General features: G+C 56.4%; 2 protein-coding genes across 2 annotated transcripts; one reads left to right on the top strand and one right to left on the bottom strand.

The window, feature by feature from the left end:
* The first annotated feature begins 528 nt into the window (after positions 1–528).
* Positions 529–3,615, top strand: CRB3 (crumbs cell polarity complex component 3). Its single transcript, XM_024236695.2, has 5 exons — positions 529–621; positions 879–1,054; positions 1,825–1,904; positions 2,776–2,919; positions 3,257–3,615. Exons 2-5 carry the CDS (start codon positions 973–975, stop codon positions 3,326–3,328), a joined length of 378 nt encoding a protein of 125 aa, XP_024092463.1. The 5' UTR covers positions 529–621; positions 879–972; the 3' UTR covers positions 3,329–3,615.
* Positions 3,516–19,886, bottom strand: DENND1C (DENN domain containing 1C). Its single transcript, XM_024236692.3, has 23 exons — positions 19,767–19,886; positions 18,268–18,332; positions 18,140–18,183; positions 17,950–17,999; positions 15,547–15,666; positions 15,392–15,461; positions 13,975–14,055; positions 13,814–13,879; positions 13,670–13,723; positions 13,453–13,563; positions 12,438–12,538; positions 12,307–12,352; positions 12,087–12,188; positions 11,877–12,002; positions 9,470–9,574; positions 8,003–8,093; positions 7,862–7,902; positions 6,880–6,951; positions 6,209–6,253; positions 5,155–5,262; positions 4,887–4,954; positions 4,543–4,750; positions 3,516–4,427 (listed from the first exon to the last, which is right to left on the bottom strand). Exons 1-23 carry the CDS (start codon positions 19,781–19,783, stop codon positions 3,813–3,815), a joined length of 2,406 nt encoding a protein of 801 aa, XP_024092460.2. The 5' UTR covers positions 19,784–19,886; the 3' UTR covers positions 3,516–3,812.

Consider the following 19,886-nt stretch of genomic DNA (forward strand, 5'->3'; position numbering starts at 1 on the left):
CACACCACCGCCCCCGGCTTATTTTCTTCTTCTTATTTATTTATTTATTTATATATTTATTTTTTGTAGAGAATGAGGCCTCGCTGTGTTGCCCAGGCTGGTCTCGGACTCCTGGCCTCAAGCAATCCTCTTGCCTCGGCCTCTCAAAGTGTTGGGATTACAGGCGTGAGCCATTGCGCCTGGGCAGGTATTTTTTCTCATTAAGCGCTCCCCATCCAAGTCTGCCCTAGGCAGGAGTGCCTAGTGCGCGGGTACATACATACCCCGTGCGTCTCCACACCTGTGCGCTCCTACAGATGTGCTCGCAATGCAGGTGTAAGGTCCCCCTCACACCTGCGCGCTTCCGCGGTCTCCCTCCCCGCATCCTCATTAAGGGACTGGGGTCCCGTTACAGGTGCGCCCGCAGCACGGCCCCGCCCCCTTCTTGACTCCGCCCTCTCAGCGAGGCTCAGGTGCACAAGCCGGAAGTGCGCTCTCCTCCCAGGTGAGTGACTAAACTTTCCGGGTCACGTGAGCGGGCGGAGCCGGTGGGGTCGGACCCAAAGAACGACGGACGGACCGAGGGTTCGAGGGAGGGACACGGACCAGGAACCTGAGCTAGGTCAAAGACGCCCGGGCCAGGTAGGAAGGCAGGACGCACCGCTAGGCCTGCCCCCTCACCCTTCCACACTACCCTTCCCGTCCCGTCCCGCCCTGTCTCCTTCCTTTCCCCAGGCCAGGAACGCGCTCCCGGGAGTTAATCTTTAATCGCTGACCTCTGGCGGCTGGGGCGGGGCGGGACTCATGGGTGCCGTGGCGCCAGTTGTCTCTCCTGTGGGCCTGCGCCCGGGTCCCGACCCCGATCCCAACGCCCAGGCCTCTCCTTCTCCTGTCCCCAGGTGCCCCGTCGCAGGTGCCCCTGGCCGGAGATGCGGTAGGAGGGGCGCGCGCGAGAAGCCCCTTCCTCGGCGCTGCCAACCCGCCACCCAGCCCATGGCGAACCCCGGGCTGGGGCTGCTTCTGGCGCTGGGCCTGCCGTTCCTGCTGGCCCGCTGGGGCCGAGCCTGGGGGCAAAGTAGGTACCAGCTGAGAGCGCTGTGGGGAGGGGTCCGGATTCCTGGATCTCTGCTGGGGACGTGGCTTAGAAGCGCTGGGTATCTGGGGCGCAGAGAGGGTCAAGAATTGGGGAGCGGGGAAGAAATACCTTGGGGAGGGGTCTACAGGGTTAGGGCTCGGGGGGATTAAGATTTCTAGTTTCTTCTTTGGACACTGGGAGTTGGTCTAGGAGACCCGAGCTCCCCAGCGAGGTGGAATTGTGTGTTGGAGTGGGGGCTCCTAAGTAGGACTTGGGGGGAGGTAAGGGCTGCATACCTGAGTCTTGGTATAGTGCAGGTGTTTTTGGGTGAACTGGGAGCTGGGAGGAGGCCTGCCGAGCCGGGTCGACCCGGTCGGCTGAAGGTGTAGACCCCAGCCATTCAGTCTTAGATTTGTTTTGGGAGCCTGTGGGGAGGTGTGAGTCAGACACTCCAGGGAAAAGCTAGGCCCGCCCAGATCCTTAAGGGCCCAGGGCCGAGAGGTGAGTAGGGGAGGGCTGGACTCCCTATTGGGAGCCCGGACGCCCTACTGGGCTCTGCGGGACTGGGTGGGGGGATGTCCCGGGGAGCAAACACCCGAGGGACAGGTCCTACCTGCAAGGCACCCACCATCTCTGTGCGAATGAAAGGCAGAGTTTGAATTGGGACCTGCTGGGGGGAGGTGAAGGGGAATGCCCAAAGCAGGTGTAGGTGGGCGGGGATGGCAGAGAAAGATGGAGACTGATTTATTCTCTGCCTTCACCCTCCACAGTACTGACCGCTTCTACAAATGAGAATAGCACTGTTTTGCCTTCATCCACCAGCTCCAGCTCCAGCTCCGATAGCAACCTGGTGAGTTGGAGGTATATGTGGGAAGATGGCAGCAAGGATGTTATCCAGGGGTCACACATATAGCATGTAGAGAGGACTAGACACTCCCTTCCCCCAGAGGTGGCAGGTCAGGGTGGCTTTGGAGAGCTCTAAGTAGGAGAGACCTGAAGTCTTAGACCAAGAAGACTAGGAGACCCTGGAGGGAGTGGGCAGGAATACTGTAGCTGTCAGATGTGTGGGCTCAGGAATTCCATATGCCTCTAAGGGAGGTGGGGGAGCAAGGAGCTCAGACTTGGTAGATGTGATGAAAGCAGGAGTCCCGGCCAGGCACGGTGGCTCACACCTGTAATCCTAACACTTTGGGAGGCCGAGGCAGGCAAATCATGAGGTCAGGAGTTTGAAACCAGCATGGCCAACATGGTGAAATCCTGTCTCTATTAAAAATACAAAAAATTAGCCAGGCGGGGTGGCACACACACCTGTAATCCCAGCTACTTGGGAGGCTGAGGCAGGGAGAATCACTTGAGCCCAGGAGGCGGAGGTTGCAGTGAGCCGAGATTGTGACACTGCACTCCAGCCTGGGCAACAGAGCAAGACTCTGTCTCAAAAAAAAAACACAAAAAACAAAAAACCAGAGTCCCAGACATGGCAGGTGCTTGCAAGGGGTGTCCCGGACATGGCAGGTGGTGGGGAGCCTTGGCACCCCAGACAAGGTAGGTAGGGATCCAGGAAGCCCCAGTGTGGGGATCAGATCACCAAAAGTGGCAGATGTGTGTGTGTGTGTGTGTGTGTGTGGTGTTGTGGGGTAGGGGGTGATGAGGGGGATGCCATTCAGGTGGAGGTGGACAGGCTACCCAGGCTCAGATGATTCACACCTGTCCCCTCTCTGCAGCCTCAGGGAGCCATCACTGCTATCATCGTGGTCTTCTCCATCTTGGCCGCCTTGCTCCTGGCTGTGGGGCTGGCACTGTTGGTGTGGAAGCTTCGGGAGAAGCGGCAGACGGAGGGCACCTACCGGCCCAGTAGTGAGGAGCAGGTGGGTGCCCGCATGCCACCGACCCCCAACCTCAAGTTGCCGCCGGAAGAGCGGCTCATCTGAACGCTGGGGCCTGCTGCAGCCACCAACACTGCCCAGGACTGCGGGTTGCTGGCTTGTATACCACAGCTGCCACCAAGACACCAGCCTCTGATGGCTCAGGAGGACTTGTGGGGAGAGGCTGGGGGCACCCACCTGGTGGGCTCTGTGCAGCATGTTGCCTCTGCTTGGCTGTGCCTGCAGCTCAGGGTGCTGGGGCTCGGGACCCACCCCCCCGCTTGCAGAACCAACTTTTCTCTGTGTGTCCAGCCCCACAACCCCCTTTCCTTTCTTTCAGTTCTCCCACGCAGCCGAGGCCCGGGCCCCTCAGGACTCCAAGGAGACGGTGCGGGGCTGCCTGCCCATCTAGGTCCCCTCTCCTGCATCTGTCTCCCTTCATTGCTGTGTGACCTTGGGGAAGGGCAGTGCCCTCTGTGGGCAGTCAGATCCACCCAGTGCTTAAGAATAGCAGGGAAGAAGGTACTTCAAAGACTCTGCCCCTGAGGTCAAGAGAGGTTGGGGCTATTCACTTTTATATATTTATATAAAATTAGTAGTGAGATGTAACAAAAGCTTTATTGGTGTGTTTGAGCTGGTGGGAGCATTAGCTGAGATGGAAGTGACAAATGCTGAGAGGAATTGTAAGGTTGCCAGGATTCTAGAGGACCAGGAGGCTTCCTGGAAGTCCCTGCGAGGAGCCAGTTGGAGAGGCTGCCCTTAGATGGACAGAGGTGGGTGGGATGGATTTCCCAGCACAGTGAGGGCACCAGAGAAATTCACCAGGAAAAAACCCAGCTTTTCTGGGCTCTTGTGGCTTTATTGAGGGACTGGGGTCTCTCCTGGACCCCTGATTCTTAACCCTCAAAGCACTTCTTAAGATCAGCGACTCTGGGCCGGCTGCTGGGCTGGGGCTTTTGCCAGTTGCTGGTGGGTGTAGCAGGGGAATTCGGGGCTCCTGGTTCCTCGAGTGGCTGGAGGTAAGCGTGCTCTGCCAGCAGGGCTTTGGGAGGCTGGGCTCTGGGGTCCTCCAGAGAACTGGGGTCTGAGGAAGGATCAAGGGGCTGGGACGTCCAGGCTATATCAAAGTTGGGCTTTGTGGGGGCCAGAATTTGGGGGCTTTCTGGAGGGCTGGGCTTGGTGGGTGAGGTGGAGAGCCAGGAAGTGGGGTTTTCCTGGGCTGTAGAATCTTCAGCTGCCTTGTGGGAAGGGGCGAGATGAAGAATTAGGGGCTCTGTGAGAGGAGAGGGTTCGGGGTCCCCCCGGCTGCTTCGGTCTGCAGAAGCTGTTGAGGACTGGGATGGAGAGGTGACTTCTTGGTTGGACTCTGAGGGTATCAGTTGGGACCTGGGGTCCTTTGAAGAGCTGGTGGCATCCAAAGATGAGGCGTTTTGCAGGGATGGCAGGGACAGGGGCTGGGGCTCCGGCTCTGGTAGTTTCTTATCGTCTGGTTGCCATCTTGGTATGTTGGGCTAGGTGAGATGGATAGGGAAGTTGTGGCTTTTAGATGGCAGAGGGGCTGGCAAGTTGGATGGACCATTAGGGGAAGACTTGGGGCGGGGTTGGGGAAGTGAGTGAGGCTCTCACCAGGCTGAAGCAGCTGTCCAGGTCTCCTCTGTGACAGCAGTCTAAACTCTGGCTCGGTCTCAGGCTGCCTGCGCTCTTGGCTCCCACGCTAAGACTGTCCAGAATCTCACTCAACAAATCCAGTTCTTCTCCAGACCCCAAGAAGCTGCTGTCCAGAGCTTCTTCTGCCCACGGGCACCCCTCATCCTCAGGGCTCAGCGGGGGTGTCCTGGGTGAGGATGGGCAGCCTCAGATATTTGCCCAAGACCCCCAGCCCTGGTCAGGCTGCTCTGGAGTTTGGGGACCCTCCTCCCCATCAGTCCTGGCCTCCCACTTTCAACACTGCTATTCCCTTTTTGCCTTACCCCGCCCCTGGAGGCTCAGAAGGTCCCTCTTCCAGCCAGCGTCTCCTGGTGGGGCGAAGGGGCCGGTTCTGCAAAGGATGGGGGTGATAGGACCTCAGGAGACTGCAGAATCGGGGGGCTGAGGCTTGCTGGAGAAGGGTGAGTGTGAAGTGGGTGCCACATATTAGGGGAGTTGAAGAAGGAGGTGAGATGTCTGGATGGGGACTGGGATGGGTGGAGGATTCAGTGATAATTCCAGGTGTGTGCATGGTGGGAGGGGCGCTCTCACCTTTCCAAAGTGCTGAGTGATTGGGAGGCGTTGCTGCAGGCGGTCTGAGCGGCTGGTGAGGGCTGGGGCCCTCAGAGAGCCTCCCCTCTGCAGGACAGAGTCCCCATCCTAGGAAGAGAATGAGTGAACTGGGAACCTCTGCCACAGTCTCCCCACTACCATTGGTCTTTAGTTAGTCTTTTTTTTTTTTTTTGAAATGAAGCTTCACTCATGTTGCCCAGGCTGGAGTGCAGTGGTGCCATCTCGGCTCACTGCAACCTCTGCCTCCCAGGTTCAAGCGATTCTCGTGCCTCAGCTTCCCAAGTAGCTGGGATTACAGGCGTGCGCCACCATACCCAGCTAATTCTGTATTTTTAGTAGAGATGGGGTTTCACCATGTTGGTCAGGCTGGTCTAGAACTCCTGATCTCAAGTGACCCACCTGCCTGGGCCTCCCAAAGTGGTGGGATTACAGGCATGAGTCACCGTGCCCAGCCAGTCTTCTTTTTTTTTTTTTTCTTTTTTGAGACAGAGTCTCCCTCTATCACCCAGGCTGGAGTGCAGTGGCATGATCCCAGCTCAGTGCCCTCCACCTCCTGGGTTCCAGCAATACTCGTGCCTCAGTCTCCCGAGTAGCTAGGATTACAGGTGCCCACCACCACACCTGGCTAATTTTTGTGTTTTTTTTTATTAGAGATGGGGTATCCCCATGTTGGCCAGGCTGGTCTCAAACTCCTGACCTCAAGTGATCCACCCTCCTCGGCCTCCCAAAGTGCTGGAGTTACAGGCGTGAGCCACCGCGCCCAGCCACAGTCTTCTTTTTTGTGAGACAGGGTCTCTCTCTGTCACCCAGGCTGGTGTGCAGTGGCGCTATCTCAGCTTACTGCAACCTCTGCCTTCTGGACTCAAGCAATCCATATTCAGATAATTTTTAAATATTTTGTTGTAGAGACAAGGTCCCACTATATTGCCCAAGCTGGTCTCAAACTCCTGGGCTCAAGCAATCCTTCTGCCTCGGCTTCCCAAAGTGCTGGGATTACAGGAGTGAGCCACTGCACCCGGCCGGTTGATCTTACCTTATACATTAGAAGGCTCTGCACCCCCTTCAAGCCACTCTTGGCCTATAAAGGAGTGGAGAGAGAATTACCCAAGCATGGTGGGATCCTGGGCATTTGAGAGCTCAGCCTTCTGTCCCCTAAGATAGCTTTATTTTGCCATCTGCATGTCTCAAATATGTTCACCATCCCCCATACACAACCTAAGAAGTCAAAGCAAACTTTCACCCCTTTGACTAATATAAAATGAGTATTCCTGGAGTAAGTCATCCCCAAAGAAAATGGGGAGTGGCAAAGCAACAGGGCAAGGTGTTCCTGTTTCAAAGCGGTGAAGAACAAAATCGCATGGACAATTTTGAGCTGCAAAACTTGGCCCCAGGAAACTTCTGAGCTTGGGAGAAAAAAGGCAGAACCTGGAATTGTAGCATCCAAGGACAAAGAATGTTTGCCAGCGAATCTTGGCTGTCAATTTTAAAGGGGCGGCGGGGGGGGGGGGGTAGGGGTAGGATTCCAACAAAAATAAAAGGGGGAAGAGTTGCTAATGGTTTAACTGCTGGTTCAGTTCTGATTAAATCATTTGTGTTTAAAGTGTCTGCCAGGGTCAAAATACTCCATCCTTGGGAGGTCAAAGTGTCCTCTGTCCCCTCCCCCTCGTCACCCCAGCAAGAGTGGCCTGTCCAGCTCAGCCTCACCGAGCGATACATGTTCTTGACAGCTGGTTGGGTCTTGGCCTTGACTGAGTGCAGGAGGGCACCACCACCTTTCTGCGGGAGAGGAGACACCAAAGGGGAGAGGCTAGGGCCAGATCCCACCTCCCCATCCCAGGTTGTGTGATGCCAATCAAGCCCCTTTCCCTCTCTAAGTCTCCATTTTTTCACCTCTATAAATGAACATGATCGTAGTCATGACCCTACCTGGTGACTTGTGGAATTAAATTAATCCAATGAGACACACTTAAGTGTTTTTTTTTTTTTTTTTTTTTTGAGATGGAGTCTCAAAGAACAGAGTTTTTTTTTTTTTTTTTTTCTGAGATGTAGTCTCGCTCTGTCACCCAGGCTGGAGTGTAGTGGTGCTATCTCGGCTCACTGCAACCTCCACCTCCCTGGTTCAAGCGATTCTCCTGCCTCAGCTTCCCGAGTAGCTGGGACTACAGGCGCCCGCCACCACACCCGGCTAATTTTTGTATTTTTAGTAGAGATAAGAGTTTCACCATGTTGGCCAGGATGGTCTCGATCTCCTGACCTTGTGATCCGCCCGCCTCAGCCTCAAACTCCTGACCTCAGGCAATTCATCTGCCTCGGCCTCCCAAAGTGCTGGGATTACAGGCACGAGCCACCGTGCCTAGGCAACAAAGTGGTTTTTGAGACAGGGTCTTGCTCTGTCACCCTGGCTGGAGTGAAGTGGCATGATCTCGGCTCACTACAACCTCCACCTCCTGGGGCTCAAGCCATCCTTCCACCTTAGCCTCCCGAGTAGCTGGGACTACAGCTACACCTAGCGAATTTTTGTATTTTTTTTGTATTTTTTTTTTTTTCAGTGGAGATGGGGTTTCGTCATGTTGCCCTGGCTGGTCTCAAACTTCTGGTCTCAGCAATCCTTCTATCTCCACCTCCTAATGTGTTGGGATTACAGGCCTAAGCCAACGCCCGCGGCCTATTGTTCTGGTGGTCTTACCTTTAGATTGTCGGCCCAGAGCTGATAGGATCGAAGGGCCCCTGGGGTAAGGAGAGAGTGTGGTGGTCACCGAAGGCTGGCTGAGGCTGGGGGTGCTGGTGGCGGGTAGGGGGGGACCCAGGGGCTGGACTCAGGGCTCACCTGAGGAGGCCCCGCAGCCAGTGATCTCCTGCTCGAATTGATCTGAGAAGCCCTCCCCCTTGTTGAGCTTCTCCAGCCGGGCTTCGATGAACTGGGGTGGGGGACAGTAAATCAGAAGCAGCAGGGGACACATCTGAATGCCAGCACTTCGCTGCCTGCCTGCTGTCAAGATGTAGAAGCCATCTCTGGCCTCCAACCTGCCCACCCCCAAGCACCTGGGAAACTAGAGCCCACTTTATTTTTTATTATTTTTTTTGAGATGGAGTCGCTCTGTCGCTCAGGCTGGAGTGCAGTGGCATGATCTCGGCTCACTGCAACCTCTGCCTCCCGGGTTTAAGTGATTCTCCTGCCTCAGCCTCCCAAGTAGCTGGGATTACAGACATGCACCACCATGCCCAGCTAACTTTTATATTGTTTGTAGAGACAGAGTTTCCCCATGTTGGCCAGGCTGGTTTCGAACTCCTGACCTCAGGTGATCCATCTGCCTTGGGCTCCCAAAGTGCTGGGATTACAGGCATGAGCCACTGTCCCTGGCCCGGAGCCCACTTTAGGAACCAGAGATCCTACCTTCTCCTCCCTCCCTGAGTCAGGACCTGTCCCCAGGGACCAAGCCCTGCCCCTTTCAGGGACCCAGAAATTGATTTCTGCACCCTCCAGAACTACCCACCCGCTCTCAGTGAACCAAGAGTAAGTGGACCCCATCTTTAGGGAACTTGTGGTCCAAGCTACCTTCTCCCAGGGGCCTAGAAGTCCAGCCCTATGTGCCACCCCTCCCCCCATATCCCTAGGACTTAGGAAATCCTGGGATTTCACAGTCAGGACCTGTCCCCTCTGAAGTCCAGCTCGGACCGCCACCCCAGTCCAAGAAAGACACCTGCTTAGGGACCTGCGAATTTGGTCCCACCCTGATTTCCCTCAGGGACCTAGGACTAGGTCTTGTCCCCCAGGAACCCAGGAGTTGGGGGCTCCCATGTTTTTGTTTTGTTTGATACGGAGTCTCGCTCTATCATCCAGGCTGGAGTGCAGTGGCGTGATCTCAGCTCACTGCAATGTCTGCCTCCTGGGTTCAAACGCTTCTCCTGCCTCAGCCTCCTGAGTAGCTGGGATTATAGGCGCATGCCACCATGCCCAGCTAATTTTTGTATTTTTAGTAGAGATGGGGTTTCACCATGTTGGTCAGGCTGGTCTCGAACTCCTGACCTTGTGATCCGCCTGCCTCAGCCTCCCAAAGTGCTGGGATTACAGGCATGAGCCACTGTGCCCGGCCAGGGGCTCCTACCTTTAGGAATCTAGGAGTTCAGTCCTTCCCCACTTGGGAACCCTGGAGTAGGGGATCCTGCTGGACTGTCTCCAGCTATACCCTCAGGGACCCAGGAGTCTGCCCTCAACCCTGCCAGTTCAGACAAGCCCTCGGGGACTCAGCAGTCCACCTCCAGTCCCAGCTGGACCCTCAGGGCTCTGGCCTACCTGTTTGAACAGCTGCAGGTGCACAGCCCGCCGGTGGAAGGCCTGCAGGGGTGCCCCAGGCTTCTGGGCTAAGAAGGCTTCCTCACTGAAGGTCACTGGCTGGCCCTGGAAGAAGCATTGGAGTTCTGAGCTCCTGGCCCTCCCTCATTCTACTATATATTTATGTAGCAAACATTGATTAGGTATTTGCTGTGTGTCTGACCCTGTGTGGGGCCTCATGGATGGCAGGGAGGACTTAAGCTGTTTTTTGTTTGTTTGTTTGTTTTGTTTTTTGAGACGGAGTCTCGCTCGCTCTGTCGACAGGCTGGAATGCAGTGGCATGATCTCAGCTCACTGCAACCTCTGCCTCCAGGGTTCAAGCGATTCTCCTGCCTCAGCCTCTTGAGTAGCTGGGACTACAGGCACGTGCCACCATGCCCAGCTAATTTTTGTATTTTTAGTAGAGACGGGGTTTCACCATGTTGGCCAGGTTGATCTCGATCTCTTGACCTCGTGATCCACCCGCCTCAGCCTCCCAAAGTGCTGGGATTACAGGTGTGAGCCACCGCGCCCAGCCCTGGTTTTTTTTTTTTTTTTTCATTTTTTGAGTCAGGGTCTCACTCTGTCACCCTTGCTGGAGTGCAGTGGTGTGATCTTAGTTCACTGCAACCTCTGCCTCCTGAGCTCAAGCGATCCTCCCACCTCAGCCCCTCAAGTAGCTGGGACCACAGGTGCACGCCACTACGCCTGGCTAATTTTTGTAGTTTTTGTAGAGACGGGGTCTCACTATATTTCCCAGGCTGGTCCAAACTCCTGGGCTCAAGCAATCCACCCACCTTGGCCTCTCAAAATGCAGGGATTACAGGTGTGAGTCACCGACCCGGCTGATTTAAGCGTTTATCTCGAGTAAGGTGGAAGCCCTGGAGGGCTGTGGGCAGGGGAGGGAAATGATCTGACTCAGGTGTTCACAGGTGACCTCTGGCCACTGCAAGGAGGACAGACTCTGGGAGATAAAGCAGAAGGCTGCTTGCAGGGTGCCTGGCGCGGTGGATCACACCTGTAATTCCAGCACTCGAGGAGGAGGAGGTGGGTGGATCACCTGAGGTCTGGAGTTTGAGACCAGCCTGGCTAACATGGTGAAACCCCATCTGTACTAAAAATACAAAAATTAGCCAGTGTGGTGGTACATGCCTGTAATCCCAGCTATTCAGGAGGCTGAGGCAGGACAATTGCTTGAACCCGGGAGGTGGAGGTTGCAGTGAGCCGAGATTGTGCCACTGCACTCCAGCCCGGGCAAGAGAGCGAGCCTCTGTCTCAAAAAAAAAAAAAAGAAAAGAAAAAGAAAGAAAGAAGAAGCTTGCTTGCGGGGGAGTCCCAGGGGGAGATCAGTGCATTAATTTTAAGCAAACAATGAGAGGGTCTAGACGGGGGTGGAGACAGAGGAAGTGGGTGGTCTGTGTGCAGATTCAGGATGCAGAGATGACAAAAACGTCAGATGCTCAAGTGATACTGGAACCCCCCAGTGATGTTATAGATTGGTTGTGAAAAACGGGAGGGGGCTTCAGAGATCAAGGCCCTGGCTTCAACATTCACCCACTGTGGGACTTCTCCAGAGCCTTGGTTTCCTCATATGGAAAATGGGACTATCACAGTATCCATCTCAAAATGTTGTGAGCATTAAATGAGATAATAGAAGTAGTAGGAGCAAGCATTTATTGAGTGCTTGCTGTATGCCAGGTACGATTCAAAGTGCTGAGAAGATGCTGATTCACTGATTCTAATATCCTTTTGGGTGGCACTATTGGGGTCCCATTTTACAGAGGGGCAAACAGAGGCACAAAGTAAGCACTCCATTAATGCTACCTATCATTATTATTATTTTTTATTTTTATTTTTTTAAAAAAGAGACGGTGGCCAGGCATGGTGGCTCACACCTGTAATCCTAGAACTTTGGGAGCCCGATGCGGGCAGATCACATGAGGTCAGGAGTTTGAGACCAGCCTGGCCAACATGGAGAAACCTCGTTTTTACTAAAACTACAAAAATTAGCTGGGCGTGGTGGTGCGCACCTGTAGTCCCAGCTACTCGGGGGTCTGAGGCAGGAGAATCGCGTGAACTGGGGAGGCGGAGGTTGCAGTGAGCCGAGATCGCTCCACTGCACTCCAGCCTGGGCAACAGAGTGAAACTCCGTCTCAAAAACAAACAAACAAACAAACAAACAACAACAACAAATGAGGGGGGGTGTCTCATTGTGTTGCCCAGGCTGGTCTTGAACTTCTGGGCTCAAGCAATTCTCCCATCTCGGCCTCCCAAAGTGTTGGGATTACAGGTGTGGGCCACTGCATCCGGCCATCTACTGTACCTATCATCATATTGCGATTCATTCAGGAACCCACGAGACCTCTCCCGCAGCGTCCCCGCTGCTCACCGGGCTGCAGACTAGTGCGTCGCGGTACCCCCCGAAGAGCAGGGCCTGGGCTTTGAGGAAGAGACGGGACACCCCTTCCCCGGGGGCCAGGGCGACCTTCCTGAGCCGGAGCCTCAGCAGGGACACCTGAAGCACAAGGGAGTGGCCCTGAGTGGGCAGGTGTGGGGCCCTCGCCTCCCGGGGCAGGAAGGTGGGAGGGGCGACACTGACCACGTCTGGAGGCAGCGCCTGCACGTCGTTAAAGGTCGTCTCCAGGGTATTGGCGTCCACATTCAGCACCACGACGTCCTCCAGGGCTTTTTCTCGTACTCTCTGCGGAAAAGCGGGGCCGGCCGCTCAGAGCCCGGGAGTTTGGCAGAGGAGGGCATCTGGGGATGCAGAGGGAGGGGGAACCCTCAGGTCCCCGCCGTCTGGGTAGATCCGCGCTCACCTCGGCGAGACTGGCGTGCACTCCAATGAGGTAGGGCATGGGCGCGCTGCGGACCGAGGGGACGGGGTCATGCAGGCACCGCCCCCAGGGCCTGCCCCCAGGCCCTGCCCCTCCCAGCTGCCCTCGCTCACCAGCAGTAGTCCAGCAGGTGTGGGGGCAGCGTAGGGATCAGCACGTGCTCCCAGCGCATGGGGTACAGGAGCGCGCAGGACGCGTGGACGCACGAGGTCAGCTGGGGAGCGATGGCAGGGCGTGGAGTCAGGGCCTGGACCCTCTAGGGCGAGGGTCTCTTCCAGCTGCATTTCCCACGTCCCCAGTCTCCTGTTCCCCCTCCCCATCCACTGCTGGATAATGAGTGACAACTCGAACCCCTTTAGAAATCATGTGGAGACCAGGAATTTGGCCACTTACAGTGCTTTAAGCGGGTGAAGCCAGGACTCATACCGTCCTGATCCCTCTCTGTAAGGGGCGCAGTTAATAGGCAACACCCCTGAGTCTTCCCGCAGCAAGTAGAGCAAGGACTGAGCCTCCACTGAACTCCACCCCGAAAGAGGTGGAGCTATGACGTACACACCCTTGTCCCGCCCCTATGGGGTGGAGCCACGACGTAACCCCACCCAAAGAGGTGGAGCCGGAATGGAATCATTTGGCCCTGCCCCTAGGGGTGGAGCCAGTCTCCACCTCTGCCTTTGACCCTGGGTTTCAGGGTCCCTGGGAGTATGGGTCTCTAGTTTTTTGGGCCCCTTGTTATCTGAGTCCCTGTGTTCCTAGGTCCCTGGGTATTCGGGTCCCTGGGTCCTCAGATCTCTGAGTCCCTGAGTCCCTGGGTCCCTGGATTCCTATGTGTATAAGTCCCTAGTTCTCAGTGTCCCTGAGGGTCCGGAGGGGTGGAGCCAGACCTGTTGTGGCCCATAGTGGGTGGAGCCTGAGCTCAGTACTCCCCAAAAAGGAGGAGCTGCAGCGCAGCCCCCTCCCACGAGGGCGGGGCAAGAATTCAACTCTCCAAGACCTTCGAAGGGGCGGGGCCAGGACTTCGCCCTCACGTCTCGAGCAGTAGGGTTAGAGCCAGGAATCAGCCCCGTTGTCCCGCCCCCCGGGGCGGAGCCAGGCCCTGCTCCCACCCCGGCCCGGCGGACCCCGCCTCACGGTGCTGAGTTTGCTGGCGGTGAGCAGGACTCTTCTCTCGGCCAGGAGGGCCGCGAACAGCCCCACGATGTTCTCGTCAGTCACGGCCACCACCAGCTCCGTTAGGTTTCTCTGAGGATCAGAGAATCGCGCTGGGCGTGGACGGGCTCCTGGATCTTGCATCCCCGGTCCGCGTTTCGGGACCTGTTCTCACCCCCCGAGACCCCTCCCCACTCACGTTCTCAGGGATGGATGGCAGGCGACCGGAGTCCGGGGCCACGAAGCAGGAAAGCTGGTGAGGGTATTGGCAGGGGGATCAATCAGTCAGGAGGCTGGCCTCACCTGGACCCCCGACCTTCCAGGGTCCCCGAGCCCCGCTCACCGGCTTGCTATTCCCCTGGGTAGGGGGTGGGATACCCTGCCCGCTGGAGACCGTCACTCCGCTGCCCTGGGGAAGAGGCACGACTCTGTGGTCATCAGGGCTGGGACGCAGCCTTCCCATCCACCTAAGATCCAGCGCCCAGGGAATGGGGAGCTACTCACCAGCTCAAGCCCCACTGAGGCCTGGGGCCCAGACAGGGACTGCTGAAACAGATTTTGAAGAAGTTCCTCTGCCTCCGTGACCTGGGTGGGACGTGGAGGGGCGGGGGTGGCTGAGCCAGATGTGGGGATTGGGGATTCCGAGGGCTATGACTAAGCTTGAGTGGTCTGGGAGGAGCCAAGGGCTCAGGTCAGTCCTGGGAGTTTTTTTTTCTTTCTTTAAAAGAAATTAAAATAATAATAATAATAATAATAATAATAATAATAATAGAGACGAGGTCTCCCTATGTTGCCCAGGCTGGTCTTGAACTCCTGGGCTCAAGGGATCCTCCTGCTTCGGCCTCCCAAAGGGCTACAATTACAGGCGTGAGCCACCGCGCCCGGCTTTTTTAATTCTTTAATTTAAATTTTTCCTTGTAGGCCGGGCGCAGTGGCTCACGCCTGTAATCCCAACCCCCTGGGAGGCTGAGGCGTGCGGATCACCTGAGGCCAGGAGTCCGTGACCAGCCTGGCCAACATAGTGAAACCACGTCTCTGTTAAAAGTACAAAAAAAAAAAAAATTAGCCGGGCTGGTCGGCCGCGCCTGTAGTCCCAGCTACTTGGGAGACTGAGGCGGAAGAATCGCGTGAACCCGGAAGGCGGAGGTTGCAGTGAGCCGAGATCACACCACTGCACTCCAGCCTGGGCGACAGAGGAAGACTCCATCTAAAAAAAAAGTTTTTTTTCTTGAGACAGGGTCTTGCTCTGTCTCCCAGGCTGGAGTGCAGTGCTGCGATCATAGCTCACTATAGCTTCGAACTCCTGGGCTCAGGTGATCCTCCCACCTTACTTTCCTGAGTAGCTGGGACCACAGGTGTGCGCCACCAGGCCTGGCTAATTTTTTTTTTTTTTTTGAGACGGAGTTTCGCTCTTGTTGCCCAAGCTGGAGTGCAATGGCGCGATCTCGGCTCACTGCAACCTCCGCCTCCGGGGTTCAAGCGATTCTCCTGCCTCAGCCTCCGAGTAGCTGGGATCACAGGCATGTGCCACGACGCCCGGCTAATTTTTTTTTTTTTTTTTTTTGGTATTTTTAGTAGAGAGGGGGCTTCACCTCATTGGTCAGGCCGGTCTTGAACTCCTGACCTCAGGTGATCCGCTCACCTCGTCCTCCCAAAGTGCTGGGATTACAGGCGTGAGCCACCGCACTCGGCCAATTTTTTTTTAATATTTTGTAGAGATGGAGGTCTCACTGTGTTGCCCAGCTGGTCTCGAACTCCTGGGCTCAAGCTATCCTCCCACTTCAGCCTCCCAAAATGCTGGGACTACAGGTGTGACACAGTGTGCCTTGCCAGGCCTGGGAGATCTGAGAGGGAGGGGTTGGGAGGTTGGGGAGGGTGGGGGCTGGGACTCCCACAGGAGTGAGAGAGGGGCTGGTCTCACTTGGTCCTGGGCTAGGAGGTCTCCCACTGTGTTCAATAGCTTGTAAAACACCTCGAACCAAGGCAGGTGGCTGTGGAGAGAGGAGACAGGTTCCACGAAGTGTCCCTAGGCCTCGGCCTTTCCCATCCCCACCCCGCAACCCCTATATCCCGCACCTGAGGATGCAGAGACAGCTCTGGGTACCCGCCCGCAGGCGGCAGAAACCAAATCTGCGGTTGCCGGCAAGGTCTGTGAGGGCGAAGGTGAAATGCTGCACGGCGGGGCTGGGGGGCTCCCTGGAGTGGGAAGGGCTGTTAGAGAGACCTGGACATCTCAGCTGTCTGAGGGTGTCCCCCCTCCCCAACAAAGCTCCTGGGACCCTGAGTGTATGGGTCTCTAGTTGTCAGGATCCCTGAATGTCTGGGTCCCTGGGTCTCAGAATCCCTGGGTCTTTGAATCTCTGGGTCCCTGAGTCCCTGGGTCCTTGAGTCCCTGGGTCCCTGGGTTCCTGGGTCCCTGGGTCCTTGAGTTCCTGGGTCCCTGAGTCCCTGAGTCCCTGGGTCCCTGGGTCCCTGGGTCCCTGAGTCCCTGAGTCTCTGGGTCCCTGGGTCCCTGAGTCCCTGGATCTCTGGTTCCCTGAATCTCTGGGTCCCTGGATCTCTGGGTCCCTGTGTCCCTGGGTCCCTGAATCTCTGGGTTCCTGGGTCTCTGGGTCCCTGGATCTCTGGGTTTCTGGATCTCTGGGTCCCTGGATCTCTGGGTTTCTGGATCCTGGATCTCTGGGTCCCTGAGTCCCTGGGTCCTTGAGTCCCTAGGTCCCTGGGTTCCTCAGTCCCTGAATCTCTGGGTTTCTGGATCTCTGGGTCCTTGAATCCCTGAGTTGCTGGGTTCCTGAGTCCCTGAGTCCCTGAGTCCCTGGGTCCCTGTGTCCCTGAGTCCATATGTCCCTGAGTTTCTGAGTCTCTGGGTTCCTAAGTCCCTGAATCCTTGTGTCCCTGTGTCCCTGAATCCCTCATTCCCTGAGTCTCTGGGTCCTTGGGTCCCTGGGTTCCTAAGTCCCTGAATCTGTGAGTCCCTGTGTCTCTGAGTCTCTGTGTCCCTGTGTCCCTGTGTCCCTGAGTCCCTGGGTCCCTGGGTCCCTGAGTTTCTGAGTCCCTGGGTCCCTGTGTCCCTGAGTCCCTGAGTCTCTGGGTCCCTGAGTTTCTGAGTCTTTGGTTCCTAAGTCCCTGGATCCCTGTGTGCCTGTGTCCCTGTGTCCCTGAGTCCCTGAGTCCCTGAATCCTTCAGTCCCTGAGTCCCTGAGTCTCTGAGTCCCTGGGTTCCTGAGTCCCTGAATCTCTGTGTCCCTGAGTCCCTGTGTCCCTGTGTCCCTGAGTCCCTGTGTCCCTGTGTCCCTGAGTCCCTGCATTCCTGAGTCCCTGAATCTCTGTGTCCCTGAGTCCCTGAGTCCCTGTGTCCCTGTGTCCCTGAGTCCCTGAGTCCCTGCATTCCTGAGTCCCTGAGTCTCTGGGTTCCTGAGTCCCCGAATCCTTGAGTCCCTGTGTCCCTGAGTCCCTGAGTCCCTGAGTCCCTGTGTCCCTGAGTCCCTGTGTCCCTGTGTCCCTGTGTCCCTGAGTCCCTGTGTCCCTGTGTCCCTGAGTCCCTGAGTCCCTGAATCCTTGAGTCTCTGAGTCTCTGGGTTCCTGAGTCCCTGAATCTCTGTGTCCCTGAGTCCCTGTGTCCCTGTGTCCCTGAGTCCCTGCATTCCTGAGTCCCTGAATCTCTGTGTCCCTGAGTCCCTGTGTCCCTAAGTCCCTGAGTCTCTGGGTTCCTGAGTCCCCGAATCCTTGTGTCCCTGAGTTCCCGAATCCCTGAGTCCCTGAGTCCCTGCGTCCCTGTGTCCCTGAGTCCCTGAGTCCCTGGGTCCCTGTGTCCCTGAGTCCCTGTGTCCCTGTGTCCCTGAGTCCCTGAGCTCCTGTATCCCTGAGTTCCTGAGTCCCTGAGTCCCTGTGTCCCTGAGTCCCTGAGTCCCTGGATCCCTGGGTCCCTGAGTCCCTGGGTCCCTGTGTCCCTGAGTTCCTAAGTCCCTGTGTCCCTGTGTCCCTGAGTTCCTGTGTCCCTGGGTCCCTGTGTCCCTGAGTCCCTGTGTCCCCATGTCCCTGTGTCCCTGAGTCCCTGAGCTCCTGTGCCCCTGAGTCCCTGAGCGCCTGGGTCCCTAAGTCCCTGTGTCCCTGAGTCCCTGAGCTCCTGTGTCCCTGAGTTCCTGAGTCCCTGGGTCCCTGGGTCCCTGAGTCCCTGTGTCCCTGAGTCCCTGTGTCCCTGTGTCCCTGGGTCCCTGAGTCCCTGAGTCCCTGTGTCACTGAGTCCCTGGGTCCCTGGGTTCCTGAGTCCCTAGATCTCTGGGTCCCTGAGTGTCTGAGTCCCTGGATGCTAACGTATACATGTCCCTAGTTCTCAGAGCCCCTGAGTGTCTGAGTCTCTGAGTCTCAGGGTCCTCGAGTGTATGGGTTTCCAGATGTCTGAGTCTCTAGGTGTTGAGTCCCTGGGGCCCCTGAGAGATCTGAGTCCCTGAGTCCTTGGATCTCCCCGCCCTTCCGTACCTTTCCACATCAAAAGGGAAGCAGAATTTAGGCACCATCTGCATAGCTTCCTGGAGGTGAAGAAAAGCGCAGACTGCTTGGCCACTGAGGTCGGGCACCACCTCCCTGGTTTCCAGGTCCAAGAAACCGAGTCCCCTCCCCCTGGGAGACTGGCCCTTGCCCTGGGGGAGCAAGGAGCCAGCCTGAATACCTGGTCCCTGAAGTCTGGAGGGAACTGCCGCAGGATGGGGGGATCTGTAGAAGAGAGCACGCCTCTAAGTTCAGCGACCCAGGCCCACCCTCCCCTCCCACTCCCTCACTCCCAGTCTCACAACTCACCCTCCTGCAGGGAGGCAGGGCAGGCCGCTTCGAAGAACCAATCAAACACGGCAGGGGAGCCCCCTCTGTGGGATGCAGAAGGGGTCCAGAGACTTGCTTCTATGCATGTGTGGTTGTGTCTGCCACTTTGCACACAAGTGTGGTTGTGTGTGCCTGTGCCACAAGGTGCGTTGGCATGTGCATGACTGTGGGGGTTTGTGGCTGTGAGTGTGTGGTTGTGTGAGGCTGTGTGTGCAGCAGTGTTAATTGTGCACACAAGTACATGATGGAGTGAGAAAGTGTGACTGTGTGTGTGTGGCTGTGTATGATTGTGTGTGGCTGAGTGCATGGCTTTTGTGAGCAGGCAGTGTGTGTGTGATCCTGTCTGCTGTCTGCCTGAAAAGATGAGACTGTCCCCTATATCTGTGGCATGGGATTGCACAGATTTAAAGGACAGCCTGTACAGTCCCAAGCTAAGTGAATGACATCTATCTATCTATCTATCTATCTATCTATCTATCTATCTATCTATCCATCTATCTATCCATCTATCTATCTATCTATTTTTTTGAGATGGAGTTTTGCTTTGTCACCCAGGCTGGAGTGCAGTGGCATGATCTTGGCTCACTGCAACCTCTGCCCCACAGGTTCAAGCGATTCTCCTGCCTCAGCCTCCCTGTAGCTGGGATTACAGGTGCCCGCCACCACGCCCTGCTAATTTTTGTATCTAGCCATGCCATCTATATTTTCTTGTATAGATGTGAGTGTGTGTGCCCGAGCAAGTGAACGACATCTATATTTTCCTGTACAGCTGTGAGCGTCGCTGGGTAACTGCGTGGGATCCTTGTGGGCTGTCTGTGTGTCTCTGTGTGTGAGACCCCATAGAACCCTCGTGGCTGATCCCACATGTCTCATCAGAGAAAGGAGGGCAGGATACCTAGGTACTTACCGTAAGCCCTGCAATCTCTGCTTTCCTCCTCTGCCCCCATATCAAGCAGAAGATGCAGCCTTGGGCTCAAGGAGAGAGACAGGGAGATCTAGAGGGAAATCAGCTGCACACACACTGTCCCGCCCAGTCGCACACACAGTCCCCGCCATGGGTACCCCAGCACTTCACCCTCATGCCGACACAAGTCACACACGATCACCCACTCATACCAACACCCAGCCTCCCCTCTGCCCTGATCATCCGCCCTGTGGACCCCCTGAAGCCATCACTCAGACATACCAAGGACAAAGCTCAGAGGGGTACATGCATTCACAGAGCTATAGACATAATCACAGGAGCTGGATAGAGAGAGAGAGAGAGAGAGAGAGAGGGACAGAGAGGAGGGGACTGAGAGTGGCCTGTCCCAGAGTGGAGGTCATAGCACAGGCCCACGGAGTATCTGATTCCAACCACCTGCCCCGGCAGGTCACTGCACCTCCCGGGCCTGCTCCAGCCCCAGCTCCCCTCTGCCCCGACTCAGGCCTGGCCCGGGAATCTTGTACCAGAGAATGAGGGATGGGGTGGCTCTTACTCAGCTCTGGGTTCCATGGTCCCTGCAGGGCCAGCCCAGCGGGGCCCTCTCCCCAGGGGTCCTGGGGGCCTGTGTATGCTGGGCCCCAAGTCGGCTCAGCTTCCTGTGTGGCTGAGAGAG

This window comes from Pongo abelii, chromosome 20, assembly GCF_028885655.2.
Source record: "Pongo abelii isolate AG06213 chromosome 20, NHGRI_mPonAbe1-v2.0_pri, whole genome shotgun sequence".
NCBI lineage: Eukaryota > Metazoa > Chordata > Mammalia > Primates > Hominidae > Pongo > Pongo abelii.

Bases quoted from the DNA above. Each gene is read 5' to 3' on its own strand.
- CRB3 (XM_024236695.2), top strand. From the start codon at position 973: ATGGCGAACCCCGGGCTGGGGCTGCTTCTGGCGCTGGGCCTGCCGTTC. The intron at 1,055-1,824 runs GTAGGTACCAGC...CACCCTCCACAG, and splicing joins GGGCCGAGCCTGGGGGCAAA to TACTGACCGCTTCTACAAAT. The intron at 1,905-2,775 runs GTGAGTTGGAGG...CCCTCTCTGCAG, and splicing joins CCAGCTCCGATAGCAACCTG to CCTCAGGGAGCCATCACTGC.
- DENND1C (XM_024236692.3), bottom strand. The intron at 18,184-18,267 runs GTGAGTTGTGAG...TCTCTTCTACAG, and splicing joins CCCTGCCTCCCTGCAGGAGG to ATCCCCCCATCCTGCGGCAG. The intron at 5,263-6,208 runs GTAAGATCAACC...TTCTCTTCCTAG, and splicing joins AGAGCCTTCTAATGTATAAG to GATGGGGACTCTGTCCTGCA.